The sequence below is a fragment of the Phanerochaete carnosa genome, assembly GCF_000300595.1.
Source record: "Phanerochaete carnosa HHB-10118-sp unplaced genomic scaffold PHACAscaffold_2, whole genome shotgun sequence".
Taxonomy (NCBI): Eukaryota; Fungi; Basidiomycota; class Agaricomycetes; order Polyporales; family Phanerochaetaceae; genus Phanerochaete; species Phanerochaete carnosa.
The window spans coordinates 3,943,243-3,970,292 of NW_006767629.1; the positions used below are offsets into that span (position 1 = coordinate 3,943,243).

The following is a 27,050-nucleotide window of genomic DNA, read 5'->3' on the forward strand; positions in this document are numbered from 1 at the left end:
GTTTTGCGATTTTCATCTATGAATTATACTTCTGACTAGCCTCTGACAATTTTGGTTTTTGCGAGAAGTGAACCATGGCCATGAACCGTGCAATAAATCCATACGGGAAGTGGCCAGGTGACTGAGTGGCCGGATATAGACGATTAAATCAAAAAGGTAGCTGTAGGGTTCATCCCGAACGATTCTGAACTGCCCTCGCAGACGTCACCGGGTAAATCGCGTTCTAGCGATGGAAGTCTCACCAGGTCTCCGACACACGGCCAAGCATCCTCATTTGGTTTGCCACTATAGGCTTCCAGTAACAGCTGGAGGCCTGCACCACGGTGGCTTAAGAAAACTACACCTTGAATGATATCAACCTCTATTTGGGCTCAATGATGCCCACAACAAGATGTGTTGTGAAAGCAGTCTCTGGCAAACACAATGACCCTTAATTACTGTAGAGGTGTCTACTACAAAGACGGAATCAAACGTGCATGGCTACCTGGCGCAATGGTAGCGCGTTTGGCTTCGATCGCCCAACGGTACCAAAAGGTTGCAGGTTCGAGTCCTGCGGTGGTCATTTTATTTTTTCTTGATCCGAATTCCGCTCAGCGCAGTGCCACTGCCCGATGCCCATGTTGTAAATGGTAGATATGGCCTAGAAACTACAGTACCAATCTGGTGAGATACGCCACGCCCTCGCCTTCGTAGCTAACCCCATGGTCGTAGCCTGTACACTTCCGATCGTCCGTGAACCATCTCACCGCATTCCGGATGCCTTATGATACAATGAGTGCAGTTAGACAAGACAATGTAAGGGCACCATCAACCAAACCAGTATCCGAGCTCTGCTCTATGATATTCGCACGGCTTGCGCCCAACCGCCACACCTTCGCCTGCCAGGACAGAACGCCACGTCATGCCCTGTACGACTATACGCCCATACTCGTCGACCTCCTCCTCCTCCTCCTCTGAACTTGCATCGAGATTGATCTCCTGTAGCTCGCCGCTGCGCCCCATCTCGTACACACTCAGCCTCCGCCGCGGCATCGCAGACCTCCCGTGCCCCAACGCTCGCTTCCGCTTGCGGTCGCGCTCCCGTTCGTGCCGCCGCGGGTCCCAGACGCAGACGTACCCGCTCCCATGCTCATCATGCCAGTGCAGCTTCCCGCACACCCCATGCCCGAAGGGGTGCGGAAACATATCAGCCTCGCTACATCCCTCACGCGCGAGCGCAGGGTCGCGCAAGAATGGGTGCTCGAGTGCGGCGTGCGGAGTGAAGCGCTTCACAGCATCTGGACGCAGCAGCGCTTCTGCGAGTGATAATGCATCAGCGACGTCTTGTGCGTGTGTCGACGCGACGAGGTCCGTCAATGATGGCGGCGAAGGCGAAGAGTAAGGGTGTGGCGAGGATTGAGGGGAAGACGATGTTGGTGGCTCTTGGGTACGCTTCATGGGACTGCTGGAGCTTGAGGGTGAGTCGAGGCAATAAGGCCAGAAACGGGTATCGGGCTCCGTCGGTGGTGTATGCAGGTCGGGGTTGAGGCGTTCTACGAAGTTTGACCATGTCATGCCTTCTTGTGATACTGCAGGCACGTTGGTCTGATATACTCGACCTATGATGTGCTCGAATAGTGAGCAATGAAGCTGGTGGAGGATATGCGCCATGGTTGAACACGTACTATGTAGTGTCGCAATCTTCTCCATTTGCCTTTTGCCGATAATGGTTGCAATTTCCATTAGGGCCTCGACATCGTCGCTCGCTTGAAAGAGAGGGAACTTCTTCGTCAGGAAGAAGAGCAGGATTACTCCCGCCGACCATACATCGATGGCTGTACCGACGTCAGGAAGAACAGCGCGAAATAATTTCAAGTGAGTGGAAATATGCAGAGGCATGCAAATTAATATCCACACATGCATCGGCGATAGCATAGATTCATGAGCGAAGGAGGAACAATTTCTGTGAATATTATTACATATAATTTGATTCAAGACACGCACCTCCAGTCTGTAGCCCACACTTCAATAGTACCTCGGGCGCACGGAATCCTCTCGTGCCAGCACGATTCGCTTTGCTATGTGGGCGTGGGTCACGCTCGGGATATCCCACGCGCTCGCTAGGCAGCGATGATTTGACACGTCCCTCGCGCTGCATCTTCTTGATATGCTCCGTGTCCATTTCGTCTCCACTCTTCAGCTTCCCGTGTGAATGCTGCTTTGTCGCTCCACTGTGCAAACACGCGCCCAGTGACGTCGTTCGGTCCATACGCTGCATGTTGGATATGGTCAGTGCCATTGGTAATGTTTACACTGCATTCAAACGGCGGTAAGGAGAGGAGGAGAAAAAGCTCACGCTGGCTAGTCCAAAGTCGCAGAGCGTGCCAACGCCGGTGCGTGGGTCGAAGAGGAAGTTGGCAGGTTTGACGTCGCGGTGAATGACACCGCGCGCATGGATATCATGCAGTGCGCGAAACATGCATCGAAAATACTGCTTGATGGCTGGCAATGACAGTGTACGGAAATAGTGCTGGTACAGAAGCAACTGATCAGAATGTGACGCGCCTTCAGGGAGACCGAAAAGGATATGCGAGACGTACTCGGAAGTCATCGTTTCTGCAGTAGGGCATAATAAGGACGACCTGGTCGCGATGCCGGAAGGCTGTGATAAGTTGACTTGTGTGCCGACACCCTACGCAGTCTTCCATAATCGAAAGCTCGTTCCCGACGCGTTCAGGCCCGCTAGTAACATATATGCGCTTGACCGCGACGTAGACGCGCCCCGAGCTTCGCTTCTTCTCGGCTTCGGTGTTCGTATACACGCTCATCTCGCCCCCAGACTCCACAAAGAAGGGCGCCGTGGTGAGATGCAAGCAGTTCGTGCGTTCCCAGACTGTGTTGTTGAACTTTTTGTAGTTGAGATCCACGGCTTTGTACACGCTCGAGAACGTGCCGCTGCCCAGGCGGTCTACGACTTTGTAGTCCTCCGCTAACAAAGGTACCGCTTCCACGAGGTCTAATATCTCGACCTGAACTTCTTGCTGCTCATCTGGAGGTTTGATGAGGAGCGAGAGAGAAGAGGAGGGCAAGTGCGCAGGAGATGATGACGAGCCGGCGGTGTCGGGGTCGGGCATCTCCTTGGAGTCCACATCTATATCAACATCTTGTTCCTGGCCTACGTCTTCGTGCGCGAGAGTGTCAGTATCGCTGCCATCTTCCCTACCGCTGCCTGCGGGGTCAGTCACTGCGTTCCGCTCCTCGCCTCCTTCATCTTCGTCCAGATTAATCTGGCACTCGCCTAACGCGGGGACACCTTCGTCGCTCATGTCGTCGTCGAGGTCCATATACCTAGGCGTATAGTTCTCCTTCTCGTGTTCTGATACAGCCCGCCCCTTGCCCTTTACGTCCACCGCCCTGAGGCTCACATCTTCCTCCAGTTCGCGCTCTCCGCTTTTGCCCTCACGCCGCTCTGACCTGCCGCTCATCTCGGGATACAGGGTCGCGATGTGCGTCTGATAGGCCTTCACTGTGTTGAAGTTGAGCCTTTGTTCGTCGTCAGAGGAGTCCAAGTCAGCGTTGAGTTCAGCTTTCGTTTCCTGGTATGTTCGCACGAACGCGCGATTGCGCGGGTCGGATGGAGGAGCCTCGAGGGGGTTGGAGGAGTGTGTGGAGAGTAGGTATGCTGTCGACATGGATGGGGGAATAGATGGCTGTGCGGCCCAATAATAGTTTGCCCACGGTAGAAGAGTACGTAAATCTCAGGAACGATAATTGGAGGCCGTTGCAGACAGCGGTTGAATACGGTTTAGCGGCAAGACGCGAACCTTTCACACCATAGGGCTGGCGCTTGTTAACACAAGTAACTGACCGGTTGTAGAGGAGTAAGCTGAGTTTATGATGGGGTAACTAATGATAATAAGTAGCTGTACTCTGGCTAGTGATCCTATCGGAAAGACTGGTATCCTTACCGGCCCATAACCCATGATCCGAAACAGTAAACGGCGACAAACCGACCGGCGACTACGCGCACATGGAGCTCACGTGATCGCGACTATGAAATGTAGCATTGATTACCACAGGATTCGAACTGCAACCTTTTGAAAGATTCGAAATTTGAAACCAGACGCGCTACCACTGAGCTACGTAGTGAAAATCGCTCGCGCTATTTTATTGATGTTGAGGTACGGGATAATCACTGTATAGCCAAATAGGCGGTATCTCGTTTTGGAGACGGATCTCAACAGCTTAACCACCCAAAGGAAATCATATCTGCTTGAGTATTGAACGTTGTACTACAATGGCCCTCAACTGGACGATGCTTTCTCCTGAGCGCTCGCCTATGCCCCTTCCGCACGAACTCATCATCCGCACCATCGACCCCCCGGGTGCCGACCTCACGCTTTTCATCCCGAGCTCGATTGGATCGGCCTCGCGTTCGAGCTTAGCACCTAGCTCATCTTCAAACCCGGGTGTTACCACCAACGAGAAGAGACTTACTGCGCCAGGTGGACTCTGGCTAACAGACACACGAGTACGCGCAGTCCGCCCTGCTATGACCGTGCCTGATGGGACCATGACGTCCTTGCTAGCTGATATTCGTCTCCGCTACGCCACCTAAGGATGGCGTCCTCGAGTCGCTCTCCGTCCCCCTTGCGTCGATAGTCTCGACCAAGTTCGAGCAGCCATTCTTCGGCGCGAACTACCTCGTCATCGACATCAAGCCGACCCCGAGCGGCGGGCTCACGGACGGTACGCGCGCGGAGATTCGCCTGAAGGACAAGGGCCTCTTCGAGTTTGTGAGCTCGCTAGAGAAGACTAGGGAGCGCGCGATCTACATGCGTCGGCAGAGCTGTGATGAGGAGGAAGGTCTCCGTGAGTACGCTTTGCGAGTCTCAGCAATGCGGAGTGTTGATAACTGTTTCAGCATCATACGGTTCTCCCTCTGGACCCTCTCTCTCTACAACTCCCGTGCCTACCAATTCCGAGACTCCGTCGGATGCACCACCAGCCTACGACGCTTAGCTAGACACTCTTCACCTACTTCGGCGTTTTCCTGGCTCCCTTCTTTATGTACCTCCTCACGGCTCTTCAATTATCTCAGTAAGATATCAGGGAGGTGTTCTCGACATTACCACGCCATTAGCCGCCAAATCTCTCGTACCACCGGTACTACCCGCAGCATTCCGAGTCTCCGCACAAGATGTACGACAATGTTATGTACGGATGGATGTATTGTAAAGCAGCAAATTGACAGAAGAAATGTAAAGCTTGCTCTCTATTTCACAGTGCTAACTCAACGGCTAGCTGAGATTGCTCGTTGTACTGCTATTGCGTATGTTTCGATATCAATGTCTCAACACTGATCATAGAAATTTTTTTGTCAGTTACCTAGGCCAGCGATCGCACTGCGATGTAATCGTTGCGGTCGGGATGTCAATTTGCAACCTTAGATGTAATCTCGCGTTATGCATGCGCGACGGCTGCGCTGCACAGTGTGGTAAGGCAGTACTGTTCGGACTGACAGCGGCTGTGTCGATTCGTAGTTGAAGTTAAATGTTCACCCGATGATCGCGCCCGTCTTCTAGCGAAATGTATTCCACCAATGGCGTGGCTCATGACGTCTTTGCACCTCAGTCATCCTGATTTGTTATATAAACCTATTATCATTAGGCCGGCCGCCGCAGACTACTGTAACTTTGACCTCAAGTCTTCGTTTATGCAGCGACTGTTACCGGAGCGCTTGATTTATTACGGCCTCGCTCAATGAAACCTATACAAGCAACATTTAGCGTGCTTTATACCCGATGGTGGAGTCGAATTCTCAAATCGCACAAGGAATTTAATCGTAATAATAAAAAACTAGCCCACCGCGAGGGTCGAACTCGCAGCCTTCAGATCATCTTTTAGCAAGGTGAATATGGTCCCGCGCTCATAAGAGTCTGACGCTCTATCCGATTGAGCTAGGCGGGCAGTACTGTTTCTTTTTCGCGTGAATATCCCATTCGGCCGAGAGCACGTTTCGGAAAGTGCCGCGCCACAAAGTTTATGACAGAAGCGCGAGCGCTTGTTCCCATGCTTAAACGCTTGACTCATCCACGTACTCGCACGCGATGTAAGCAGCGCGCGATCCCCGAGCTGCTGCGGCACCTCAGACTTCTCACCCACGTTCGGTGCTGCCTTGGAGCCCTTTCATTTTGAGCTCGACATGTCGGAGGCGACGCTTCCCGAAGAGCTCGTGAACGAAATCCTCAAACACGCTATTCAAGCACATCCTGACACCTTTCTTGGCCCTTCGCGCGACCGGGCATCTTTCCACCGCCCTAACGCGCCTCCCAGTCCGCTCGGTAGCAGTCACCTCCTGCTTGTCTCCAAACGCTGGTTACGCATCGGCACGCCCCTGCTCTATACCTCTCTCTGGATCTCGGCGGACGCGCACACTCAGACACTCCTGCACATATTCCGGGGGAATCCTGCGCTCGGTGCGCTCGTGTTGGACCTTAGGCTCGACGGCGGTTTCGGGAGCGAGCTGCACGACGTCGTGCTGTCCATGCCGAACGTACGGAATGTGTATCTCTCGTGGGGCTTAGGCCAAGGGCACAGTATGGTTGGGTTATGGGACACTATGTCGGTGCTGAGACCAATAAAGCTCTGGCTGGGTCCGCACGGTGATGTAATGAAGGAGGGGCTCGAGGCTGCGGGATTGACAAGCCTACTCGCGGCGTGCATCAGCGGGCGCTGGAATTCTCTCGTACGTGCTTCACGTTTAGCTCCCGGTTCTGCTAAGCCTACAGGTCCTCCGTTCTTACCAGGAATATGTCCATCTCGAACATTGGTACCCTCTCTTCCGAATCATTGTAGAGGCTTTGCAGCACGCCCCGGCTCTGAAGGTGCTCAGTGTTCATGCCGAAGATATCTACAATTGGTCGTGGCTCGCAGACCGGCTGAGTTTCCTCGACAACGAGGCTCTGCAGACGGTGTACTGTCGAAGTCCAGATAGTCCGAAGGAGACGCGGAGGATGCTTGAGAAAGGCGGTGTGAAAAAGCGTATTATCGATAGACTCACTTTAATCGGCGAGGACGAGCTGTAGCTGCTGTATCACCAGTGAGTCTCCATACTTATCGATAGAGTATACGCAGTATTGAAGTCAGCGCGATAGCAGGTGGGGCTGTTTCATGAAGATCTTCGCTTTTTCTCGGAATGCCGGAGCACAATATGAGTCTGGCGGCAAGCACCATCATAATTAATTGCGTAGCTGCGTCGCCTACCTTGTAACGTGGGGCATGAGTCAACATAATCCGAGCCAGGGCAACATTTCGTAGTCAGAAGTGTCTCTCCGTAGTAATACTGCGTAAGAAACCCATGTCCGTTACTGCCAAGTACCTACTATCATTCGGGCCGTCACTGTTATCTCGTGAGGTGCAAATAAAGTGAAAGCTCCGATTAGATATCCTGCGGTCGCATAGCAAGTGGCACCGCTACCGCTGTTCCAGGCTTTTACTAATGGACTCACATGACCAACGCATGGAGCGTACAAGAATACCTCAACAACCACGTCTCACACATCACACCAAGGAAAATGTACGTGAGCCCTCAGTCAGAGCCAAATTCCATTCACAAATTACAACTACAGCTACAGTCATGAGGACCGGCCCCATGTCGTCGAAAGGTCATTACAGGTCATAAGTGTACACGTTAAGGATCCCCAACGTGGCCAACGCTCAGTCCAGGTCGTTGAGGCTGCGGAGAATCTGAGCGTGAAAGCCGTTCGGGAGAGTGGGAAGCACCGGCGGATTGAAGGTGGAGCCCTGCGGAATGACGATGGGCTCGCGCTCGAGGAGGCTACGGAGCATCCGGATGTGATCGCCGTTCGGGAGGGCGGGAAGCACAGGCGGGTTGAAGGTAGAGCCCTGCGGAATAACGATGGGCTCGCGCTCGATGAGGCTACGGAGCATCCGAATGTGATCGCCGTTCGGGAGCGTCGGCGGGGTGTAATCTGAGCCCGGCGGGATGACGATCGGCTCACGCTTATTCTGGTTGCTGCTACTGTCGCCATCAACGATGGTCTTGACGCCGTCGACGATATCGTCACCAAACTTGAGAACGCTACTCAAACTCAGCGCCTCGCTGTTGGGATCTTCTGCCGTCTGGCGCGCGAGCAGCTCTATGAACTCGCGCTTGCGGCTGCTGCTGCTGCTGCTGTCGCCATCAACAATGGTCTTGACACCGTCGACGATATCGTCACCAAACTTGAGAATGCTGCTCAAGCTCAGTGCCTCACTGTTGGGATCCACCGCCGCCTGGCGCGCGAGTAGCTCTATGAGCTCGCGCTTGCGGCTGCTGCTGGGGTCAACCAGGGACTGAATGCCGCTGGCGAGTTTAGTGCCGAACTTGAAGACATCACCAACGAGACCAAGGCTGACTGCCCCGCTGTCGGTCGGGTCGACCGGTGCCGTGGAGGCCTCGTTGCGCTTGGCTTGCCGGTTGGCGATCGCTGCCTTGATCTGCTGACGACGCTGCTCCTTGGCTGCAGTGCGTTGAGAGCTCTTGTGGCGAATCGAGGCCATGATCTGCTGGCGACGAAGGTCTTTAGCGGCATCGCCCGTGCTGGCTTGCGCGGTCTGAGACGACTGGCCGTCAGGTCCGCCCACGAGCTGCTGGACCGTGTTCGGTAGTGCTGTACGGTCCAGACCGCCGCCAGTTCCCGAGGAGGTTGAAGAGGGGGAGGGAGACGGCGCCGTGACAGTGCTTGGCGTGAGGGTAGAGGTGTATATATCGTATGCACGACGTGCATTGGGACCGAAAGTGGGGTAAGCGACAGCCTGGCCAGCAACGGCGACGAGGACGAGAGCGAGGATGGCGTTGGAGTACATGACGAGAATTGACGATTAAGGAAGGACGAATGGGGTGGTCGTAAAGGAAAGGAAGTAGCTGAAAGCGGAAGATAAAAGTCGTAAAAGCGAATGAAGAGAAATCAAAAGCCAAGCTGAGGAATGGCTCGTTAACATCTCCTATACGTCACAGAACAAAACAAGTACTTACCAACCAGTGCTGACCTTAGAAAGACGAAGAAGGCTCGGAGGTGAGGACTGAGGACCTGAGGAGCCTGAATGGGCCTCTCGTTCTTTTATACAGCCATCTGCCACGCTTGCCATGCAGTGACTGCACCAGTTCTAACCTGTTCTAACAGATTGTCAAGGTGACAACGGTATTTGCGATGTCAATGTCTCGGATGTGCGCCGTACAAATGGGGATAGGTCCTGATGAAAACAGGCTGGCGCAGGAAAATGTCTCGAAGTGTGTGTCAGTATACACAGCCATTAGTAGCGCCCACCATGTATATCCTCGATACAACTGCGTCGCAAGACGGCGACTCTCGGCAATTGCATCGGAGTCGGCATGTCGCCATCTACACAGCTTGCCTTTGCATGATCTACGCAGGCACTGTCCAGAAGTCAGCATCCATCTCATCGCAAAAAGCAACAAACCGCGCGCTCAAGTACAGAAAACCTACCGCTGGGCTGTTGAAAATAATCTTCGACCTGGTAGGACCCGAAGACCATAGGCCCTCTGACCAGAGCAAGATGGATCAGCTAGCTTGACACTGTTCTTCACAGCCTCCCCAGTCTAGTGAGTCTTGATGCGTGCGACTTGACGCGGTTCAAACGTCGACAACAACCAACACAGAGCGAAACCTGGCATCACGTAGGGCAGGCCTAAGTAAGACTGTTGAGTGACCACCGCGAGACCCGTGTGTGCGACACAAGGTGCGACATCTTGATGTCTGCCGCCTTGGACGGTCCGTGGACGCGTTGAGAGTAAGCTGGAAGCGTTCGGATCCAAAGTGGCCCCACAAGAGCTCGCAGTGCCGAATGATTCCGGTATACGATCCACCCTTCGAGGCGTTAGTCAAGCATCCACTAGGTGCGCCATTTCAGGCCTTCGGGGCCAAACTCGTATTTCTTCCGCTCTCACAGGTCAACGAAATCACAGGTTACAGCTGCTCTGTCGACGTTATATTACAATATGGCTATGGTATCTGCGCCTGTCGATCTCACGGTCCATTCGACTTAAGACTGGCCCTCAGGCTTGCGCCCGCCAGCATCCTTGCCCGCAGGGCCTTCATCGTGCTTGCTCGGCTCCTCTTTCATGACACCAGGCTCTGCGCCATACCTCAACTTCTGGTCCTTAGCTGTACCCTTGGTGGGAGGAGTCTCGTACGGCTGGTCGTGCTTGCTGACCTGCGATGCAAGGAATCCTCAGCGTATATTCGTGGCTACAGATTCACAGGTCTTACAGTGTCGTATTCTGGGCTGTCTGGGCCCGAGCGGGAGAAGTTTCCTGTGGCTGGTTGCTCGTTGGCCCTCGCAACGGGTGCGCCGCCGTTCGAAGGGTCGACTTGGTGGACTTTCGGGTTCGTAGGGTCCGTGCCATCGACGTCCTTGAAGTACGAGTCCGCAGTGTGCTTCGTGGATGCGCATGCAGAGGTCGAGAAACCTCGGGCTAATGGTTGCTTACTAGAAGAATGATGCTTCCACGATGCGTCGGTCTGAAAGTGAAAGGTCAGTCGCAAGCGATATCAGACACGGTAAAAGAGAGGACGTACGTGCTGCGACGGAAGCTTAGGTTCCCTGGCAGCGTTCCCCTTGCCGTGATCAGACTCAGATGGCGATCCTTTGTGCTTCAAGTGGGCGTTTTGGTCCGAGTAGGTGCTGTCCTTGGGCTGCCGACTTGCCTCTGGAGCCTGGCCCTTGGTCTCGTCCGGCGCCCACGAGACTGCAGAGGTATGGAACATCCGCTTGCCCCTGTCTACCGTAGCTTGACCAGTGCCGGTTACACCGACTCCGCCGCCACGGTTCTGCTTGTCCTCTCCTGCCGTAGTCTTAAATCCGAGTTTACTCTTCACCGCGTCAGCGAAGGATGGCGGCGTAATGTTCTCCTGCCCAGAATATCCCTCCACGCTCTCTGGCTTCCTCATAGTGTTCCCGAATATCTGTTCATTACTTCCCGTTGCGCTCTGGGAGCCCACCTGCTCCGCAAAGCCCAGCCCCTCCTTGTTACCCGTCAAATTGTGCGGCGCTTTCTTGCCTTTCCCAACGTTGGCAGCGTCGAGGGGTGACGACTTCCTTGGATCCTTCGCGTCGCGACCGGCGTGGTGCGCCTGGTCGAAGGTGTCGCCTTTCTGATCAGGGTTGTAAAAGCGCACTGCGGTAGCGCGGGCGGCGATGCGACGCGTATGTGGGAGGTAAAGTATACGTCGAGAAAGCATTGTTGCTCGTTGTGTAGTCGTTGAGAAAGAGCTGATTTGCGGCGACAACGCTTGGCCCCATCCCGCCTTTTGAGTGAACGCGGTGTGGGGAGCTACTTCTCGCTGTTGACGTCATGTTCACCGCGTCATGTTCACCGATTTACGCCTAGCCCTAAACTAGGGCTAACATCGTACTGGGTATGCTCCAAGTCTTTAAGAGCTCTTACCAGAAATATGGTCTAGAGCAGCGGCATTTCAGCATGGAAGACCTATCTTGTTTGTTCTCCAGACAACAAGACGTAGCTGTACAAACACGCGCGAAAGTACACGCGCTTTCCCGACGATGGCGCACCAACTTCCCGCGCCTTACCAACGATTCTGCCGGCTTTGTCGCCCTGGGCTGGTGCGTTGCCGTCCTGCGTCGTACTGCAACTAATTTGGACCTGAAGTATTTTACATTGTTTGATGCAGGAGCGAAGAGAAGGTAATAGATAGGTCATTAAGGGTGTGAACCAAACATGTTCTGCATAAAATCGTCGACTGATAAGATAAGACGTTATGAGAGAAAGGCGAAAATAGAATAAAAAAACTCAATTCACCACACCCTGACACCATCTACTCGTACATCGTATCTGAACCTGTCCCAGATCCGCTCGCGGCAGCCTCGTTAGGCGACGCCGGAGATAGTGGACTTGACGCATAGCCGGCCGAGCGTAGCCCTGACGGGCCATCCGCGTGTGCAGCGGCGAATTGTGCCTTCTCAGCAGACGGTATCGTCTGCAACAAGCTCGTACGACTGGCCGCGTTACTCGTCCGACGGTCCGCCTCAGACGTCTCGTAGCTCGGCGGCGCAATGTCGAGCGCAAGGATGTCTTCGCCGGTGCCTGTGTTACCATAGGTCGCGTTGTTCGGACTCGGCACCTGCGACATACCGTCCCAGCCGACAGACGACTCTGGTGCGTGCACGAACTGTACTGTCGTCGGCGTCGTCGCGCTGAGCGGGAACGGGTTGACGCTCCCATCCTGGGGTTTCTCGATCTCCTGCCCTGAGTCATACCGCGCGGCGGTGATGCGGTGCGCCCGGCCGCGGTGCCGGTAGACAAAGAAGAAGATCGCAAAGCCAGCGAGTGCCAGGAACGCCACGCCGCCGATCACACCGCCAACGATCGCCCCAACGTGGTTTGACTTCTTGTTGGCCGTGAGGGGCGCGAAGCCGAGTGTGTTGCCGCCCTGGCGCGGGACATTGAAAATACTGTGAAACACCGCCCGGAGTGTGAGCGATGCGATCGGTGACGCAGAGGCGAAGATGAAACGTACAGGTAGAGCGTGCTGAGGAACCGGGCGCCAAAAACGTACTGCGACTGCGTGCTATCGGTCCACGCCTCGATGCCGCTCACGCAGGTCCCGTCCGGCTGCTGCAGAACAAGCGTACTCTCGTCGACGGTGAAGACTTGATTGCCAACGACAATGCCATAGCTGAAGGTAGAATTGCATGGAACCGTCCACGCCTCCGAGAGGCTCCCGAGAGAGGACAGGTCTGGTCTGAGGTTCGAGCCAGGAATAGCGTCATCTGGAGCTGGAAGTCAACACGCGACATAACCAATGGCTGATGAGCACTGGACTTACGAATCAGCTGTGCCTGGTCCTGGGGCAGGTACATTTCGGTGTAAAGTGGATCCACCGTGGCAACAACACTCTTAGAGTTTGACACCTGATCGTTCCCAGATGCGAGAACCCAGCCGTCCAAGCTCACGTACCAGTCACCAGACGCGTTCGCGAACGGCGCGGGGGCCTGAGGCGTGCCGGCGGACAGCACCTGAAGCTTCGACTGGTCGTATGCGCTCTCGTCTGGCTGAAGCCAGTCCAGCGTACCCGGGTCTCCTGCTGTGCTAACAGCGCTATTCGCAGAGCCGTTGCCGCGAGGGATGTTTAAAGGCTTGCCGAGCCGCATACCGAAGGTGAAATTGACCATGGACGGGTTCCCCTGCAAGAACTGGCCGAAGATGGAATCCTCAAACTGCGCCTGGTAGATGGTCGAGTTGCCCGTCGACGTGACGTTTTTATTCGTACCAAGACCAATGAGTCCCGACAACTCGTCTCCGACCTGTGCGCTGGATGCTTGCGCTAATTGGCCTTGCGCGGGCTGGGTAACGACGATGACTGTTGGGTACGGCGGTGAATATCGTATATGTAGTGTCAGGGTAACATACGTACTAGTCTGATTTGGATAATCCCACTGGGTGCCATTGACGGTCCTCAACATGCAGTCTTCCTTGATAATTGTACTATTAGCGGTTTGTCCGAGCAGCGGAACAGTAGTGTCTGTCGAGAGGGCCTGTGCGGACGGTGACTGACTCTGGTTGTACCTGTTGATTTTGTGAGTACGTTCGTTTGCAGACTGGGCGATGATACGCACAGGGCAACCCCATTACAAGTTGAACATTGTGTACCGGCAACATACGTTAGGCCGTTTTGAGTAGTCATCGCGAAGTTAAAGTGCTGTTGATTGCTACTACCCTGCAGGAATCTTTGGCATCCGTGACGAAACGACTGCAGGGAGGCCACTTACCATTGTAACGGCCGCGACATATCGGCCTTGCGAATCGAACGCTAGGGGGATGGTCAATCGTTGAGGAAGAGCAGAGGTGTCTCTCTTCCCAAAGAAGCCGAGCCGCACGGCCGATGCGACATGTGCGCAGAACAGCGCATAGACTAGACGCCTTGAAAGCATGATAGAAAGAGGGGGTGCGGCTGCCCACTGTGTAGGTCGGGGGCCAAACGTCCACCGATGGGTTTGTCCGATAGGAACGCTATATACAAGCCGATGGGCGCCGAGCACGATCAAGATCATCCACCGAAAGGCCTCACTCATGCTTGGTGGAAAATGCGGGATCCACTTCCAGGAATAGCCACAGTGACTGCGCTAGGCGATAGTTTGCGCCAACAGAATTGCAACCGGGCGCGTGGCGCTCGTCTCAGGGGTATCATGGACGACAGTCTTCATGAAACTCGGAAACACCACCAGGCTACCATATCCCCGACTGCGCATATACTGGGTAGACATGCTTCCCCTGGTTCAAGCTGGCCAGCGAATTCAGCACAGTTTACAGCCTACATGAAGTACTTTTAAGGATACAAGGTGAGCAACTATGCGGGAACACGCAGACACCGCTTACATCCACGAATCGGAATATCGCAGCCGACTGGGGCCGCTGTCTGGCAAACTGCCAAGCCAGGCGTTCCGAGACCAGACCTGACCAGACCCTTGAAAGAGCACGCCCGTGTTTCATCCAAGCCTATCGAGTCCCGTCCTGAACATCCATTCGAAAAGGCTCTTTTTCGGCCCCTCTTTACTGCTTGAATTCCACCTTCTCCGCGCTATCCGGTAGGAAAGAAGTAAGCTGTAAAAGAGTGAAAAGGATAACTTTGAGGAGCTGAACACAGCTTTCAACGACCCTACGGCTCCTGACGTTTAGCAGTAATGTAGTAGGCTTACGGAACTGATACCCGACGGCCGTCGTGCCTAGCCAAGCTTGCTCGCCAAGCGGCATCGAGAGGGTGGAAGCGAAGGTTCTGCTGGTCGTATGGGCGCCTGACACTCCGAGGGCGCGGGAAGCGACGTCTCCGAAGAAGGCAACTCCATCAGTTCAGACCTGACCTCAGCCTCGTCCACCATCCAATTGACACCTTTGTGCGAAACGTCCTCGACGATGGCCTCGACATCCGAAGAGACCTCTGTTGCGATACAACCCACTCCTCCAGCGCAGGTCCGGTACTGCGAAGGTGCCTGGAACAGTCCCTTTTAGAAATGCGCTACAAAGCTCATCTGGATCGTCGGCCCTCTCGTACATCAGTCTGCTCCTTCCCGCTCGAGTACTGCGAGTTTGGCTCGAGCCTCACGAAATGCAAGGAGGCTTTGCAGAAGGACGACCCAGAGCTATACGATCACTACTACTCGGAAGGTGCGTACACCCCAGAACCTTGCCGGCGGAGACCACACGCTGATCGCACTGCTCGCAGAGGCCCTGCAGGCGAAGCTCGGCACACTCAGTCTCGACGCCCAGGCCAAGCTCGAGAAAGAAACGGCGAAGAAGGAAGCAAAGGCTGTGGCTAAAGCTGATGCAGCGCTGAAGAAAAAGATGGTGCGCCATATGATTGCGGGGACAATGGAGACAAATCAAAGCTAACATCCCTGCAATGCACTCAGGCATCACAGGTACGTAGGAGCAATTCAGCCTTACGACACCGATACTGACACGAACATACTCAGGTGACAATCAAGCGTATAGAACGGAACAAGCGGAAGCACGTTACATCTGTACATGGACTGGAAACCTTCGGTGCGCACACCAGTCCTGGCACGGATAACAGCGTTCGGCTTCGCTCACTTGATCGTCTGCACAGGTGTGGATTTGAAGAAGGCCGCGAAGCAGTTCGCGCAGAAATTCGCTACGGGAGCATCCGTGACGAAGAACACGCAAGGTCAGGACGAGATTGTCGTGCAAGGAGATGTCAGCGCAGAGATTGTAGAGATGATTGAAGAGGGTCAGGGCGTTCTGAAGGGTATTCCCAGAGACAACATCGTAGAGGTCGAGGACAAGAAGAAGAAGGGAGGCGATTAATTGTATTCTTGTGTCTGTTACACCCAGTCTTTTCTCTGAGTGGCCACTGATTCAACGTCTAGCCTGTACAGATAACCATCCGCATGTACCAACAACCTTCTGTCTGAACTATCTTCCAACTAGGTCTAGCGTGAGCAGGAAGGTTTATTCTCACGTCGGCCATACGCCTGCGATCTTTCTTTCCCGGATGTAGTATGGGGAGGCTGAGAAGTGCTGATGATCCCCCAGACCGGATACTAGGAGCGAAGGCGCCACGCTATTCAGGTACGGTAAGTCACAGCGTGCCGTAACGCATACTCCCATAGGGCAAAGGTTATCCTCAAACCTTCTCTGCTCAGATACGCCGCTAGCGCCGCGTGTCCGAGGTGCCCGCCAACTCAAGCATACAAGAACGCCATTTCGCAGTAGTGATGTCGCACACTCATTCAAATGTGGTGACATTCCTGCGAATCCGAGGTAAAGGGCCGAATCTGCTGAGATTGCCGACGACCAGCGAGACACCCGGATACATAATGCTGCAGCGACATCACGAGAAGTACGGGTAGAATAACAAGATTCGACGTGAGGATAGGATGGGTAGGACACGAGATCTGGGTTACAAAAGCAGGTTGTGAAGGTGAGATATCATGGTGCTGTGCAAAGATATCGACATAAAGATAGTTATGTAGACTAAGTATGCTGCGCAGACGCGCGGTACGTGGAGTATCATGACGGATGAGTTGGGTAGGGCTGTGGCGGGCAGAAGGGAGCTCCGGCGAAGATGCAAAGCTTATTCTCTGCGCACTGCGCAAGGTCGAGGGGTCTCGTGCAAGGGCACACGAGGTCGTGCTGCGCCAGCGCAGGCGTGGTCGAAACAAGACGCAGGAGGTGAGCATTCGTGGCCTTTTGACATGGTGGACGCGCTGAAATTTCTGTCAGCCAAACGCTTGCGTGGAGTGTCGTGAGTAGACTTACACTTCGAGGCTAGTGCAGCGTGCGGTCGTCTGTTACTTGGAGGAGGGTGTGTTGGAGGCAAGGCTCGAGTTGAGTGCCCCTACAAGGGCAGAAGTGCTCGAAAGTTGGTCGGGCCTGACGGGGCGGTGAATGGAGGTATTACTGGAAGGCTGCATGTTTCGTCGAGGGCAAGTGGTCGTGATTATCTCGAGCTCAGCTCAAGAGTGTGGTAGCAGTTGCGATGCGCTTTTGAGTCCCCTCCTCTCCCTCTCGCAAGCTTTTATACCTGTATTCCATCGCCGTGGTCGCATCGATATCTCACTTTCGCGCAGACAGACAAAGTCACTTTCATTAGCGGGCAGCCAGAGACAAACCAGCGAGAACTGTGCAGCGCACCATTCATCTCTGTGGCGGCCGCACTCGTTTGACAGCCTGTATATTTCTTTCTTCAGCGGACTCGAATGAGTGGCAACATGTATAACGCGAGGCTCTCCACGCGTAGACAGGGATGGCCTCTACTAAAGGTCAGAGACAAAGGCGTTGTTACGGGATGACACGCTCCATCTGTCTCTTTGATTTGTGCCAGTCGTTTGATCATTTCAGAAGTGCTGCCAAAGACTTCAAGTTTGGGTCCTTCAAGTGCCTTTCGAGCATGCTATATTAGAGAACATGCGGAGATCTTGAATTTTTATTTGCTACACTACGTTCGAGGCGCCACGGGTAATACCATGCTACTCTACTGGTCTCCCTTTAGTGCCGTGCGCCTTTTCGCCGCTCCTGGGCGCATTGAAGAGGCGCAGACCGGGCGTAACGCCGCCGACACGGCCCTCCCCCAAATTGGCATACGCGAGAGTGCGGTGGGATACTGGTATAAAGAGGGCGTCTAGAAGCTCTTCCGCCTTGGAAGGGATAAACGGCTGTAGGAGGATACCGCAAACACGCAGGGTGTGAAGAACGATAGTTTGGACGCCTATGGTGTGATGTAAGCCCGTGTCCTTCGCCCAAGGCTCAGTCAAAGTCATGAGCTCGTTAGCCTGCGGAATGAGTTAGCAGAAGAACGCACACCAAACTCGACGGCTACGCTAACCTGCCCTAGGAGGTTCATAATATGCTCAAGAGCGTCCGCAATTTTGAGTCGGCTCATCTCTTGATCAACAGCACTTGCGATGCTGGAGTCCCCAGGCAACAGCCGGTTATATATAGTTCTCATGTGTTCGGAGAAGGGCTCCACGGTCTGCTCTACCGAGACGACACGGACCTTCTCCATGATCTTTTTCGACGTGATACGCATATAGGTGTTTCCAAGAAGAGACATGAGTTCGCGAAAGTGCTTCTCCAGTTGGGAATGCGACCAATCTAAGGTATGTCAATAACACGGTTATGTGAAGAGACGACATCTCGGCCTACCAACGTCGTCCTTGAAGCGCCCTCCGACACGCGCGAGATAGTATCGAACAACATCAGGACCGAACTCGTCAATAGCTTCAAATGGATCCGCGACGTTGCCTACAGACTTGGACATCTTTCGCTGGCCTACCGTCCAATGAGAATGGGTAAGTAACTGTCGGGATAGAGGTAGTCCAAGGGCTTGCAACATCGCGGGCAGATATATTGCGTGAAATCTAGTGATAGTACAAATTAGCCGCGCTTTGAGAGCTCTGGCCCACATACCTAAGAATGTCCTTGCCGATGATCTGTACGTTAGGCGGCCAGATAGCTTCGGGCAATGAAGTAAGGTCCGACTTCCAAGGATACCCAGTGGCAGACAAGTACACAGTCAGCGCGTCGATCCAAACGTAGATTGTGTGCTCAGGATCATTTGGAACTGGTATGCCCCAGGACAAGCGAGACCGCGGGCGGGACACAGAGAGATCTTCCACTGGAACGGACAGTGTTGCGACCACGTCTGCATGGAACTGCTCAGGATAGACGGCATCGGGGTGTTGCTGGTAGTGATTTAGCAGAGATTCGCGAAAGACCGAGAGGCGAAATTTGTAGTTCTCTTCTTGCGTCCACTCAACCTTGGAGCCTGTCTCGACGGAGATGTGAAATTGATCTTCCTCCGGATTAGATGATACCACCTTCGTGACTTGGCCGTCGGTATAAAAGCATTCATCCGTAACTGAGTACCAACCCTCGTGTTTTCCTTTGTAAATGAGACCTTTCGCATCCAACCCACGCTGTGTCCGGAGGTGAGCTGGTGTGCACAATTCGTGAAATACCACGTACCCATAGGTGCTGAACCGCTTCATAGTGTTCCTTCTCAGTTGTACGTGAGAAGCGAGTATGGCTGATGTTCGCTTTAGCGGCCAACCCCTTCACAAGTAGTTAGCTTAATGCAGCAGCAGTACCACGAAGCGTCGTGCCCACACGAAAATGTTGCGACAGCTCGTCGCAAAACGCTTGGGGTTCGAGGCCCTTCGCTTTCGCAGCTTGCTGAATCTTCAAACCATGCTCGTCCGTCCCGGTCATGAAGTGAACACTTCTGTCTGGGCGCGAGAGTCTTGCATAGCGGGCGCATATGTCTGCAATGACCATGGAGTGTAGGTGGCCAATATGTGGAACTACAAAGCCATCGTTAGACAATTCGAGGACGGCATACACTTCACCCATGCCACGCAAACGTTCAGTAGAGACTCACCTGCATTTGGGTAGAATATAGGCGTTGTAACGTAGTATGGCTTATTCGACACCAGGTGCGAACCCGTACTGTAACAGTACTGGGCATTGGCTAAGCGAGTAGCTAGTCTAGCACTTCCCGTATTCTGGGGGACTAATTTTAGGAGGAAGCCGGCACATCTTATCCCTAACATCCACGGTCGCCAGAGGAGAATGGGCAGAGGAAACACAGAGGCTACTAAATCGAACCGTGAACCGACGCGCTGGTCGCGTTGTATGGCGCTGGCAAAGTGCTACTAGCTTTATTAAAAGCTGCTGACCTCAATACTTGCTTGGTGCTTACTGCATTACAAAGTTGGCTTATCACTATGTCTGACTTCAGCGAAGGCCTGACGAAGGCTAACTTACCAGCTGATTCGTCACTGCTAACTCATCCCCCACCACGTAGCTGGTTCTATACCCTTGCATGCACCTGTAACAACCCCGCCCCAGCTCTCGTTGCCATTCCATCATGTCTGACTCCTTTGCTGAGCTCTGGAGTTCCACTGCCCCAAGCAAACCGACGCAGACGCAGCAGCCTCGTATTTTAGGTTCTATTAACCCTGCCGTTGCTGGTCAACAGCGTGAACCTCAGAACGATATCTTCAGTATGCTTGCAGCAACAAGTTCCGCGTCGTCCTCGCGCCCGATAACGCCTTCATACTCTCCTCAACCAGTGCAGAAGACCACAAGTCTCGGAGCCCCCGTGCCCCCAAATGCTGGACTGAAGCCGATGCAGAAGTCAGCTAGCAGCGGAGGTGATGCATTTGGGGACTTGTTGAGAGGAACGATAGCCGGTTCGTCATCCACAGCAAACTTAACTATGGCGCAACGGGCTGCACTGGCGGAGAAGCAGAGGAAGGAGCAGACGCAGACAATGTCTCCGGCGACTCAGTCCTCAGCCTGGGTGGGCCTCGATGCATTAGGGAGCTCCTCATCCCTGACTGCAAGTACTGTCCCGTCGAAGACGCCGTCAATCCGAGTAGACGATGATCACGACTGGACGTCCGCTTTCAACCAGCCTGCCAAACCGTCTGCTCCAGCGCCGGCCTCCGCGAATATGAGAGTTATTCAGGCAACAGACGATGACTGGGGTCTGGACGATTTTGTCTCGAAACCTGCCTCCATGGTAGCCCCTTCCTCTCAGCCGTCCTCGAAGACAGGCTCATTATGGGAGCTAGACGAATTTTCCTCTCCCGTTGCCTCGGGCCCCATTCGGACATCACCAGGTCACAATGTCAGGTCCTCGACTCCCGGAAGTTTTGACTTCGGCGACCGTGAAGATGGGTTACTCAACGATGCGTCAGGCGATGAGAACGACATTCTTGGGGAACTTGGAAGGCCCGTGCAACCTGAGCTCACGCGACCAGTGCGTACACACCACTTACTCACGCGGACAGGATTTGACATCTTTTTGTGCTTGCTACGACAGATGGATGCTCCTGCTACACGGGCGACGCCATCACCTCATCCACCTGTTGCCCAGTCGCGGTCACGAGCAGTCTCACCTCCACCACATGTGTTGGGACAGATCGTCGAGATGGGCTTCTCTATACAGCAGGCTCGTGTTGCATTGACTGCCACAGACACTGGTTTAGATGTCCAAGCTGCACTGGAAATGCTTCTCTCGAATGGCGCCGCGTCGTCATCGACTCCGCCTCCGGAACCTCCAAGCCGCGAGCGCCCTAGAGAGCGTAGAGACGAAGATCCTGCTTTATCTGGTCAGCGAATACCTGGTCGCCGAGACAAACGACGAGAACAACCATCGCGCGAGAGCTCCGGTCCCGGAGAGCGCAACTTGCAAGAGCAAGCCGACAAGCTGCTCGCTCAGGCGAGCGAGATCGGACTTAGTGTGTTTAGTCGTGCGAATGCGTTGTGGAAACAAGGCAGGGAGAAAGTACAGCAAGTATACGAGGAGAGGGCAGTCGCACCAGGTGCTGATTCCAGGGGTTCAAGGCAAGACGGTCGGCCGAGGTGGATGCAAGAGGGTTCCAGAGAAGAGGGTGAGGGTGGCCCAGCCGACCATCCCGGCGGATTCCGGGATAGTGACGAGGACGTGCCTGTACCCGCGAAGTATGTTGAACAGCGCCGCAGGTCTACAGAGCCCAAGGTTACACCCTCACAACGACCTCGAGAGGAAACTCCCCCCAAAGTCAAGACGGCTGATTTACTCTCGGAGGATGCACCGTCGGTGTATGTCTCTCCGTACCGCCGAAAGACTCCTGCTCGCTCTCAATTATCCACTCCTGCCGAGCTTGTGTCAAGACAAGCACCACCCAAAGCACCCGAGCCTGCTCCTCTCGTTCAGAGGAAGACAGTACCCGCTTCGCCATCGGAGATCGCCACCTCTGCCAAACACAAAGCGGCCGGGACAGAAATGTTCAAACTTGGTCGCTACGCCGAAGCAGAAACGTCATACTCGTACGCCATCGCCGCACTGCCTGATTCTCACCTCCTCCTCGTGCCGCTCTATAACAATCGTGCCCTCACGCGTATCAAAACTGGGGACTACAATGGTGCGATTGAGGACTGCACGACCGTGCTCAAGATCATCGGCTCTGGCTACCACCCCGCGCGGGAGGCCAGGGTCACGAACGACGATGAGGGCGCGGGCGCCGACCTCGCGGACGCGTACATCAAGGCTCTGCGCAGGCGGGCAGAGGCCTACGAGGGGAAGGAGAAATGGGACAACGCACGCAAGGACTGGGAGGCGATCGCCGCGGCGGAGTGGGCAGGCAAGGCGCGGAATGAGGCCGCGCAGGCTGCCGGGCGCTGCAGGCGTATGCTCAACACCGACCCTGGTACACCCGCTTCGTCTGCTGCTGCCGCGCCATCCAAGCCTAAGCCGCAGGCGAGACCACGGCCGGTGCAGCGCGTGCCAACGCCACCCTCTGAGGCGCTTAACCGTGTGCGCGAGGCGAACCAGGCTGCGGAGGCCGAGGACCAAGAGCGGCATGCATTGAAGGACGATGTCGACGCTCGGCTGATGGTATGGAAGGGCGGAAAGGAGACGAATCTCCGTGCTCTCGTTGCGAGCCTGGACTCCGTCCTGTGGCCGGAGTTGGGCTGGCAGAAGGTCGGGATGCACGAGCTGGTCACCCCGGCGCAGGTGAAGATCAGGTACACGAAGGCGATTGCGAAGTTGCATCCTGATAAGGTGAGTTGGGTCTTGGCCTCCTGAGCATAGTACTGACGTTGCGATACTAGCTAAACACACGCAACACTACATTGGAACAGCGGATGATTGCGAACGGAGTATTTGGGTCTTTGAATGAGGCCTGGAATGCTTTTAAGCAGTAGAAAGTGTTGATTACGTGTAGCTCACCTATAACATGATCTAGACGAGGTGTATCTCTGCGATATGACTGTATCCAATATACTCTTCCTGAGGGCTGTTCCGACAACCTCATATCTGATGCAATGCCCGTGGCTATGAAGCTTGTATGAACTCGCGCGAGCGCCTTACGTTGGGCGACTGGGACAGGTGGATTTTTATTGTCGCGATAGCGCACGCATGTGGACTACTCGAGGGCCAAAACGTGTTCATCGAGCCCCGCCCTGCTTTATGCCATGTAGAGCGTGTCGCGATTGATGCTGAGCGCTGATTCTTTGACCTACCAGTACTGACAAGTCGTTTGGAGAGTCCTCTACGCATCTTGATTGAAGTGCCTGCTTCCCAAAGCTCAGAAGTGCTCCCGGAATTGGCTCATTTCCAGCCTTCTACTAAGCCGTGGAGGAAACTGAACACTGACGAGTGTTCTGTATACTTACCCGTCCCGTCCTCTCTTGGAACCGGAGCGCCAGTCCGCAGTGTGGGAATGATGCGAACACTACTGCATATGGGCATGGACCGCCCACGAGCGCGGCATCCGTCCTGACTAGGCCTGACTTCTGAGTTGGTTCCGGTCTGCGACCTCTCGTCTTCTCCGATGGCTGCATTCAATGCGTGTTCTCTGAAGGTCACCGGTCTTGTATTCGTATAGTGCGCCGCATGGGACCTATGGAATCTACCGCTTAGCCGTCGGGAACGTGCGCGAAATGAGCTCTCTTGGCCATATTTCCCCAGGATCGGCTCAGAATCTCGGATTTGCTTCATTGTCCATACTCGATTTGCCTAAATGCCGCCTGGCAAGAGAGAAGATGACCTCGAGGAAGGCCTCCTCTCTGGCACTCGCAAATACACGGAACCCCTTGTGAGGAAGTCCCGCTCATGCAAGATGGTCAGCGGACTCGTCATCGTCGTGCTCTGCGGCTTCCTACTCTCGTCTAGCTGGGAAGCGTCTGCTTTTATGCCCATCGCACCCGTATTCCCTATACCGGAGAATGAGCAGCTTAACTGGTCTCAGTACTCACCATACTTCCCTCTGGCGGAGTACGAGTTGCCTCCTGTGGGATGCCAGATTAACCAGGTGAGCGAGACTTACTGTCGAGGTTTAAGCACGCTAACCTCGTGTCAGGTCAACATTGTAAGTTTCTACAGTCGCACGTATGGAGAATGTCGAAGCCAACCAAGCATCGTAGCTGCAACGTCACGGTGCCCGGTTTCCTACGTCGGGTGCCTCGCAGCTGATTGTGGCAGCTTTGGCCAAGATTCAATCTGTACAGTCCTTCGAAGATCCTTCGCTGCAGTTCCTGGAGACGTTCATTTACGATTTGGGGGTGAATAACCTTGTGCCGTTTGGTGCAGAGCAGTAAGTCGCTACTGAAGTCTGTTGAGTCTGTTGCACCTTTCGCCTGACAAGACTTGAAGGTCTTTCGATGCCGGCCAACTCGCCTTCTCGAGATATTCGAAGCTAGTCAGCCAGGACAACTTGCCATTCATCCGTGCTGATAGTAGCGAGCGTGTCGTGGTCTCTGCGATGAATTGGACTGCGGGTATGCTTCACCGCCACTCCATATCGAGACTCAAGTTTGACCGGTCTATTCAACCAGGATTTGCGGCAGCGAGCGACCATATGTTCAATCCGAAGCCTCCACTTGTTCTGTCCTCTTCCGTATGTTTTTCGTATACAGCGCGTGTCGACTCAATCTTAACGTCGCTCTAGGGTAATGACACTCTCGAGGACACCTGTCCCGCTGCGCCTTCCGCTGATCCACAAGACGAAGCTTGGATTAACACCTTCGCCCCACCAATCACCGCTAAGCTGAACACAGGAGCTCCAGGAGCAAACTTGACAAACCTGGATGTCTTCAGTCTTATTAGTCTTTGCCCATTCGAGACCGTTGCTAAACAGCAGAAGAGCGACTTCTGCACCTTGTTTGAGGGTATTCCTAGCTCTTTCACTGGCTTCGCATACACGGGTGATCTAGACAAGTTCTACGGAGCCGCGTAAGTGACGTCTTGTGCACACAAACAACGACGCTCATCTCCATTGTAGGTACGGCAACCCTCTTGGCCCTGTACAAGGTGTGGGCTACGTCAATGAGTTGCTCGCGCGTCTCACAAACTCGCCGGTACGCGACAATACACAAACAAATCGCACGCTCGACACCTCGCCCGTGACGTTCCCGCTCAACCGCACCATCTACGCCGACTTTTCGCACGACAACCAGATGGCGTCGATTTTCGCCGCGATTGGTCTCTTCCGCCAGCCGCGCCCGCTCGACCCGACGCACCCAGACTCGACGCGGACATTCCGCGCAAGCTCACTCGTGCCATTCAGCGGGCGCATGGTCGTCGAGCGCATGGAGTGCACGAAGGTCCAGAAGCTGCGCATTCTGGTGCAAGACATCGTTCAGCCACTGGAGTTCTGTGGTGGGGACGAGAACGGGTTGTGCACGGTGGACGCGTTCGTGGAAAGTCAAGCGTTCGCGAGGAACGATGGGAACGGTGACTTTGAGAAGTGCTTTGAGACAGATGTCACTAGTACTGTGGCAGCTTGATAGTTATCATGCTGTCAAGTTCCAGGTGGAGCATTTGCTAGACTGTACAACTTCGCGGGGTGTTTGAACACTTTGGATCGTCTCTAACCAAGCGAGATCTGGAGAGCTATGTAGGGCTAGGTTGTACGTGCGTCCTTCCATTGAGTGACCGACTGATCACTTCGGCCACTGACCAGTCACAAGTCACTGTGACTGTGACTGTGACTGAGCGGTCGCCGGGCCATATATCGATCAGTGACTCTTGCTTGCTCACTCACCAATATTCTAGGAATTCCAGGCAAAACGACAAAACAGTAAGTGCAACCTGTACGCGAGATGTGGTACTGTTTTCTGACGATAGTGCGTAGCTACCGCCATGTCTGCTGTGCCTGTCGAGGTCTGTGAGGTGATCATCGATTATGTTGCACTCGAAAGTACTGCACCTGTTCCTTCGGGCCTTGCGCCTCAGTATCAATTCCGACGGCGCTATATGGATTTGGTGTACTGCGCCCTCACATGCCGCGCCTGGTTACCCCGGAGCCGCTATCACCTGTCTACGCGTACGTTCATCAATAGCCGACAGAAGCTGGAGCGGACCACGAAGTTCTTGAAGGCCAATCCATCGATGGCTGCCTTGATTCGTGATCTATATATCTGCTCCCCGCCACGCCCATATGTTTACGACCATGATAGCCACAGCTTCACTCACTGGACCCATCTGATTGCCCTGCGTCTGTCCGGTATCATTCCCGCCCTAAACAAACTCGTCCTTGTCGACCTGAACTGGCGCTTTCTTCATCCTAGCTTCTTCGTAGTAGCACCCCAGCTGACATCTACGGTGACGACTCTGTGGATATACAGCCTTTCCTTGAGCAATCCCGGACGTCTGACGGCCTTGTTGTCCATGTTCTCCTCGCTCCAGAACCTCGACCTCGTAAACGTCATCTTTGACTCTGCAAGGAGATCCGACTCCGGCCTCAGAAAGGCTGCGGACTTGCCCAATTTGCAACGGGTTCGTCTCAAGCGTACGGTCCATCTCGAGTCTGTCCTGTCGTGGCTGTCGCCCAGAGCCCGCAGCTTGCGATCTCTGGCTGTAGACGTGCACACGCCGTATCAGCCACTTCGTGAACTTTTACTACAACTTCCTCTCCTGTCCGAACTGCACCTCTCATTCGCTCGATCTCCTGGCACGAAGTTTGATGACTTCATCGGTAAGTACCACTCGAGTAGTACATCGCCTAGGCCTTTGTAAGAAACTTACCTTCCCCCTTAGGAAACTTGAATTTCAGTCGACTACATTCTCTCCACTCACTGGCTGTGAGGGCCGAAAACGACAGCATTGCTGCGTTGGCCAGGCCTTTATCCACGATGAACGGAGCCGCTCTGAATACGGTCGCATTACATCTACAACCCCGCATGATTACCGTGTATCAATCCGTGGCTGGGGCAACGCCAGGGTGGGCCTCCCTCGATGAAGAGCTCTCAAAGCTGGCAAAGCTCAAAAACATTACGATGCATTTGAAGGCGCCCGAAGGCGATTACCCTATTCAGGACCTCCTGCCGAGGGCCCACAAACGGGGAATCGTGAACGTTACACCCTTCAAATTTGAGGAATAGCCATGTCAATTGCGTCATGTGTTGGAAGAAGAGCTCGGCGGGCCGTCAGCGCAGACACCCCTCTCAATCCCCTCAACTCCAAAGCTGGCGTCAGCAGGGTTGACGGGTAAGCCACGCCATGCGTCAACTGGAT

The 27,050-nt window shown here is 54.3% G+C and overlaps 12 protein-coding genes and 3 non-coding genes across 15 annotated transcripts; 8 read left to right on the top strand and 7 right to left on the bottom strand.

Annotated features, from left to right (window-relative positions):
* Positions 1–478: 478 nt before the first annotated feature.
* PHACADRAFT_t23 lies at positions 479–562 on the top strand. The gene has a single exon. It is a non-coding gene; the product is annotated as a tRNA-Arg (tRNA).
* Positions 563–590: 28 nt separating this feature from the next.
* On the bottom strand, positions 591–3,774 carry PHACADRAFT_206206 (uncharacterized protein). Its single transcript, XM_007392476.1, has 5 exons — positions 2,580–3,774; positions 2,336–2,509; positions 1,984–2,251; positions 1,665–1,814; positions 591–1,598 (listed from the first exon to the last, which is right to left on the bottom strand). The coding sequence occupies exons 1-5, from the start codon at positions 3,669–3,671 to the stop codon at positions 808–810; spliced, it is 2,475 nt and encodes an 824-aa protein (XP_007392538.1). The 5' UTR covers positions 3,672–3,774; the 3' UTR covers positions 591–807.
* A 275-nt stretch (positions 3,775–4,049) lies between these two features.
* Positions 4,050–4,128, bottom strand: PHACADRAFT_t30. Its single transcript has one exon. It is a non-coding gene; the product is annotated as a tRNA-Sec (tRNA).
* Positions 4,129–4,224: 96 nt separating this feature from the next.
* Positions 4,225–5,259, top strand: PHACADRAFT_250827 (uncharacterized protein). Its single transcript, XM_007392477.1, has 3 exons — positions 4,225–4,510; positions 4,569–4,851; positions 4,904–5,259. Exons 1-3 carry the CDS (start codon positions 4,277–4,279, stop codon positions 4,999–5,001), a joined length of 615 nt encoding a protein of 204 aa, XP_007392539.1. The 5' UTR covers positions 4,225–4,276; the 3' UTR covers positions 5,002–5,259.
* A 581-nt stretch (positions 5,260–5,840) lies between these two features.
* On the bottom strand, positions 5,841–5,949 carry PHACADRAFT_t29. The gene has a single exon. It is a non-coding gene; the product is annotated as a tRNA-Lys (tRNA).
* A 120-nt stretch (positions 5,950–6,069) lies between these two features.
* Positions 6,070–7,422, top strand: PHACADRAFT_250828 (uncharacterized protein). Its single transcript, XM_007392478.1, has one exon. The coding sequence runs from the start codon at positions 6,185–6,187 to the stop codon at positions 6,974–6,976; it is 792 nt and encodes a 263-aa protein (XP_007392540.1). The 5' UTR covers positions 6,070–6,184; the 3' UTR covers positions 6,977–7,422.
* A 148-nt stretch (positions 7,423–7,570) lies between these two features.
* PHACADRAFT_250830 (uncharacterized protein) lies at positions 7,571–8,964 on the bottom strand (the record flags this gene model as incomplete). The annotated part of the gene is made up of 1 exon (XM_007392479.1): positions 7,571–8,964. A coding segment is annotated over exon 1 (1,031 nt), but the record flags the coding sequence as incomplete, so codon positions are not given.
* A 972-nt stretch (positions 8,965–9,936) lies between these two features.
* On the bottom strand, positions 9,937–11,417 carry PHACADRAFT_138385 (uncharacterized protein). The gene is made up of 3 exons (XM_007392480.1): positions 10,563–11,417; positions 10,275–10,526; positions 9,937–10,218 (listed from the first exon to the last, which is right to left on the bottom strand). Exons 1-3 carry the CDS (start codon positions 11,244–11,246, stop codon positions 10,048–10,050), a joined length of 1,107 nt encoding a protein of 368 aa, XP_007392542.1. The 5' UTR covers positions 11,247–11,417; the 3' UTR covers positions 9,937–10,047.
* Positions 11,418–11,612: 195 nt separating this feature from the next.
* PHACADRAFT_138388 (uncharacterized protein) lies at positions 11,613–13,983 on the bottom strand. The gene is made up of 6 exons (XM_007392481.1): positions 13,795–13,983; positions 13,642–13,742; positions 13,440–13,591; positions 12,852–13,385; positions 12,543–12,795; positions 11,613–12,477 (listed from the first exon to the last, which is right to left on the bottom strand). The coding sequence occupies exons 1-6, from the start codon at positions 13,954–13,956 to the stop codon at positions 11,841–11,843; spliced, it is 1,839 nt and encodes a 612-aa protein (XP_007392543.1). The 5' UTR covers positions 13,957–13,983; the 3' UTR covers positions 11,613–11,840.
* Positions 13,984–14,035: 52 nt separating this feature from the next.
* Positions 14,036–14,802, top strand: PHACADRAFT_250832 (uncharacterized protein). Its single transcript, XM_007392482.1, has one exon. The coding sequence runs from the start codon at positions 14,050–14,052 to the stop codon at positions 14,353–14,355; it is 306 nt and encodes a 101-aa protein (XP_007392544.1). The 5' UTR covers positions 14,036–14,049; the 3' UTR covers positions 14,356–14,802.
* Positions 14,803–14,887: 85 nt separating this feature from the next.
* PHACADRAFT_250833 (uncharacterized protein) lies at positions 14,888–15,962 on the top strand. Its single transcript, XM_007392483.1, has 7 exons — positions 14,888–15,008; positions 15,080–15,187; positions 15,246–15,369; positions 15,402–15,403; positions 15,491–15,565; positions 15,630–15,859; positions 15,910–15,962. Exons 1-6 carry the CDS (start codon positions 14,936–14,938, stop codon positions 15,845–15,847), a joined length of 600 nt encoding a protein of 199 aa, XP_007392545.1. The 5' UTR covers positions 14,888–14,935; the 3' UTR covers positions 15,848–15,859; positions 15,910–15,962.
* Positions 15,963–17,511: 1,549 nt separating this feature from the next.
* Positions 17,512–19,252, bottom strand: PHACADRAFT_192397 (uncharacterized protein; the record flags this gene model as incomplete). The annotated part of the gene is made up of 6 exons (XM_007392484.1): positions 17,512–17,814; positions 17,868–18,136; positions 18,188–18,402; positions 18,452–18,960; positions 19,010–19,096; positions 19,151–19,252. 6 exons carry the CDS (start codon positions 19,250–19,252, stop codon positions 17,512–17,514), a joined length of 1,485 nt encoding a protein of 494 aa, XP_007392546.1.
* A 759-nt stretch (positions 19,253–20,011) lies between these two features.
* PHACADRAFT_250840 (uncharacterized protein) lies at positions 20,012–22,844 on the top strand. Its single transcript, XM_007392485.1, has 3 exons — positions 20,012–20,807; positions 20,871–22,595; positions 22,646–22,844. The coding sequence occupies exons 1-3, from the start codon at positions 20,316–20,318 to the stop codon at positions 22,736–22,738; spliced, it is 2,310 nt and encodes a 769-aa protein (XP_007392547.1). The 5' UTR covers positions 20,012–20,315; the 3' UTR covers positions 22,739–22,844.
* Positions 22,845–23,655: 811 nt separating this feature from the next.
* Positions 23,656–25,321, top strand: PHACADRAFT_87656 (uncharacterized protein; the record flags this gene model as incomplete). The annotated part of the gene is made up of 7 exons (XM_007392486.1): positions 23,656–23,847; positions 23,896–23,904; positions 23,960–24,129; positions 24,189–24,313; positions 24,371–24,432; positions 24,484–24,767; positions 24,817–25,321. The coding sequence occupies 7 exons, from the start codon at positions 23,656–23,658 to the stop codon at positions 25,319–25,321; spliced, it is 1,347 nt and encodes a 448-aa protein (XP_007392548.1).
* Positions 25,322–25,667: 346 nt separating this feature from the next.
* PHACADRAFT_170587 (uncharacterized protein) lies at positions 25,668–27,044 on the top strand. The gene is made up of 2 exons (XM_007392487.1): positions 25,668–26,511; positions 26,574–27,044. The coding sequence occupies exons 1-2, from the start codon at positions 25,677–25,679 to the stop codon at positions 26,915–26,917; spliced, it is 1,179 nt and encodes a 392-aa protein (XP_007392549.1). The 5' UTR covers positions 25,668–25,676; the 3' UTR covers positions 26,918–27,044.
* The last annotated feature ends 6 nt before the right edge of the window (positions 27,045–27,050 follow it).

What these genes read in the sequence shown, in the direction of transcription:
- PHACADRAFT_250832 (XM_007392482.1), top strand. Translation starts at nt 14,050, where the DNA reads ATGGGCGCCGAGCACGATCAAGATCATCCACCGAAAGGCCTCACTCAT.
- PHACADRAFT_250840 (XM_007392485.1), top strand. Translation starts at nt 20,316, where the DNA reads ATGTCTCCGGCGACTCAGTCCTCAGCCTGGGTGGGCCTCGATGCATTA. An exon ending in AACCTGAGCTCACGCGACCA is followed by an intron (nt 20,808 to 20,870) that starts GTGCGTACACAC and finishes TTGCTACGACAG; the next exon opens with ATGGATGCTCCTGCTACACG. An exon ending in CGAAGTTGCATCCTGATAAG is followed by an intron (nt 22,596 to 22,645) that starts GTGAGTTGGGTC and finishes TTGCGATACTAG; the next exon opens with CTAAACACACGCAACACTAC.
- PHACADRAFT_250833 (XM_007392483.1), top strand. Translation starts at nt 14,936, where the DNA reads ATGGCCTCGACATCCGAAGAGACCTCTGTTGCGATACAACCCACTCCT. An exon ending in GCAGGTCCGGTACTGCGAAG is followed by an intron (nt 15,009 to 15,079) that starts GTGCCTGGAACA and finishes CTCGTACATCAG; the next exon opens with TCTGCTCCTTCCCGCTCGAG. An exon ending in ACATGGACTGGAAACCTTCG is followed by an intron (nt 15,566 to 15,629) that starts GTGCGCACACCA and finishes TCGTCTGCACAG; the next exon opens with GTGTGGATTTGAAGAAGGCC.
- PHACADRAFT_138388 (XM_007392481.1), bottom strand. Translation starts at nt 13,956, where the DNA reads ATGCTTTCAAGGCGTCTAGTCTATGCGCTGTTCTGCGCACATGTCGCA. An exon ending in ACTTGTAATGGGGTTGCCCT is followed by an intron (nt 13,592 to 13,641) that starts GTGCGTATCATC and finishes CAAAATCAACAG; the next exon opens with GTACAACCAGAGTCAGTCAC. An exon ending in GGACCAGGCACAGCTGATTC is followed by an intron (nt 12,796 to 12,851) that starts GTAAGTCCAGTG and finishes TTCCAGCTCCAG; the next exon opens with ATGACGCTATTCCTGGCTCG.
- PHACADRAFT_170587 (XM_007392487.1), top strand. Translation starts at nt 25,677, where the DNA reads ATGTCTGCTGTGCCTGTCGAGGTCTGTGAGGTGATCATCGATTATGTT. An exon ending in GAAGTTTGATGACTTCATCG is followed by an intron (nt 26,512 to 26,573) that starts GTAAGTACCACT and finishes CTTCCCCCTTAG; the next exon opens with GAAACTTGAATTTCAGTCGA.
- PHACADRAFT_250828 (XM_007392478.1), top strand. Translation starts at nt 6,185, where the DNA reads ATGTCGGAGGCGACGCTTCCCGAAGAGCTCGTGAACGAAATCCTCAAA.
- PHACADRAFT_250827 (XM_007392477.1), top strand. Translation starts at nt 4,277, where the DNA reads ATGGCCCTCAACTGGACGATGCTTTCTCCTGAGCGCTCGCCTATGCCC. An exon ending in TCTGGCTAACAGACACACGA is followed by an intron (nt 4,511 to 4,568) that starts GTACGCGCAGTC and finishes CGTCCTTGCTAG; the next exon opens with CTGATATTCGTCTCCGCTAC. An exon ending in TGATGAGGAGGAAGGTCTCC is followed by an intron (nt 4,852 to 4,903) that starts GTGAGTACGCTT and finishes TAACTGTTTCAG; the next exon opens with CATCATACGGTTCTCCCTCT.
- PHACADRAFT_206206 (XM_007392476.1), bottom strand. Translation starts at nt 3,671, where the DNA reads ATGTCGACAGCATACCTACTCTCCACACACTCCTCCAACCCCCTCGAG. An exon ending in GCGACTTTGGACTAGCCAGC is followed by an intron (nt 2,252 to 2,335) that starts GTGAGCTTTTTC and finishes TCCAACATGCAG; the next exon opens with CGTATGGACCGAACGACGTC. An exon ending in GTGTGGGCTACAGACTGGAG is followed by an intron (nt 1,815 to 1,983) that starts GTGCGTGTCTTG and finishes ACGTCGGTACAG; the next exon opens with CCATCGATGTATGGTCGGCG.
- PHACADRAFT_138385 (XM_007392480.1), bottom strand. Translation starts at nt 11,246, where the DNA reads ATGCTTTCTCGACGTATACTTTACCTCCCACATACGCGTCGCATCGCC. An exon ending in TACGTCCTCTCTTTTACCGT is followed by an intron (nt 10,527 to 10,562) that starts GTCTGATATCGC and finishes TTTCACTTTCAG; the next exon opens with ACCGACGCATCGTGGAAGCA. An exon ending in ACAGCCCAGAATACGACACT is followed by an intron (nt 10,219 to 10,274) that starts GTAAGACCTGTG and finishes CTTGCATCGCAG; the next exon opens with GTCAGCAAGCACGACCAGCC.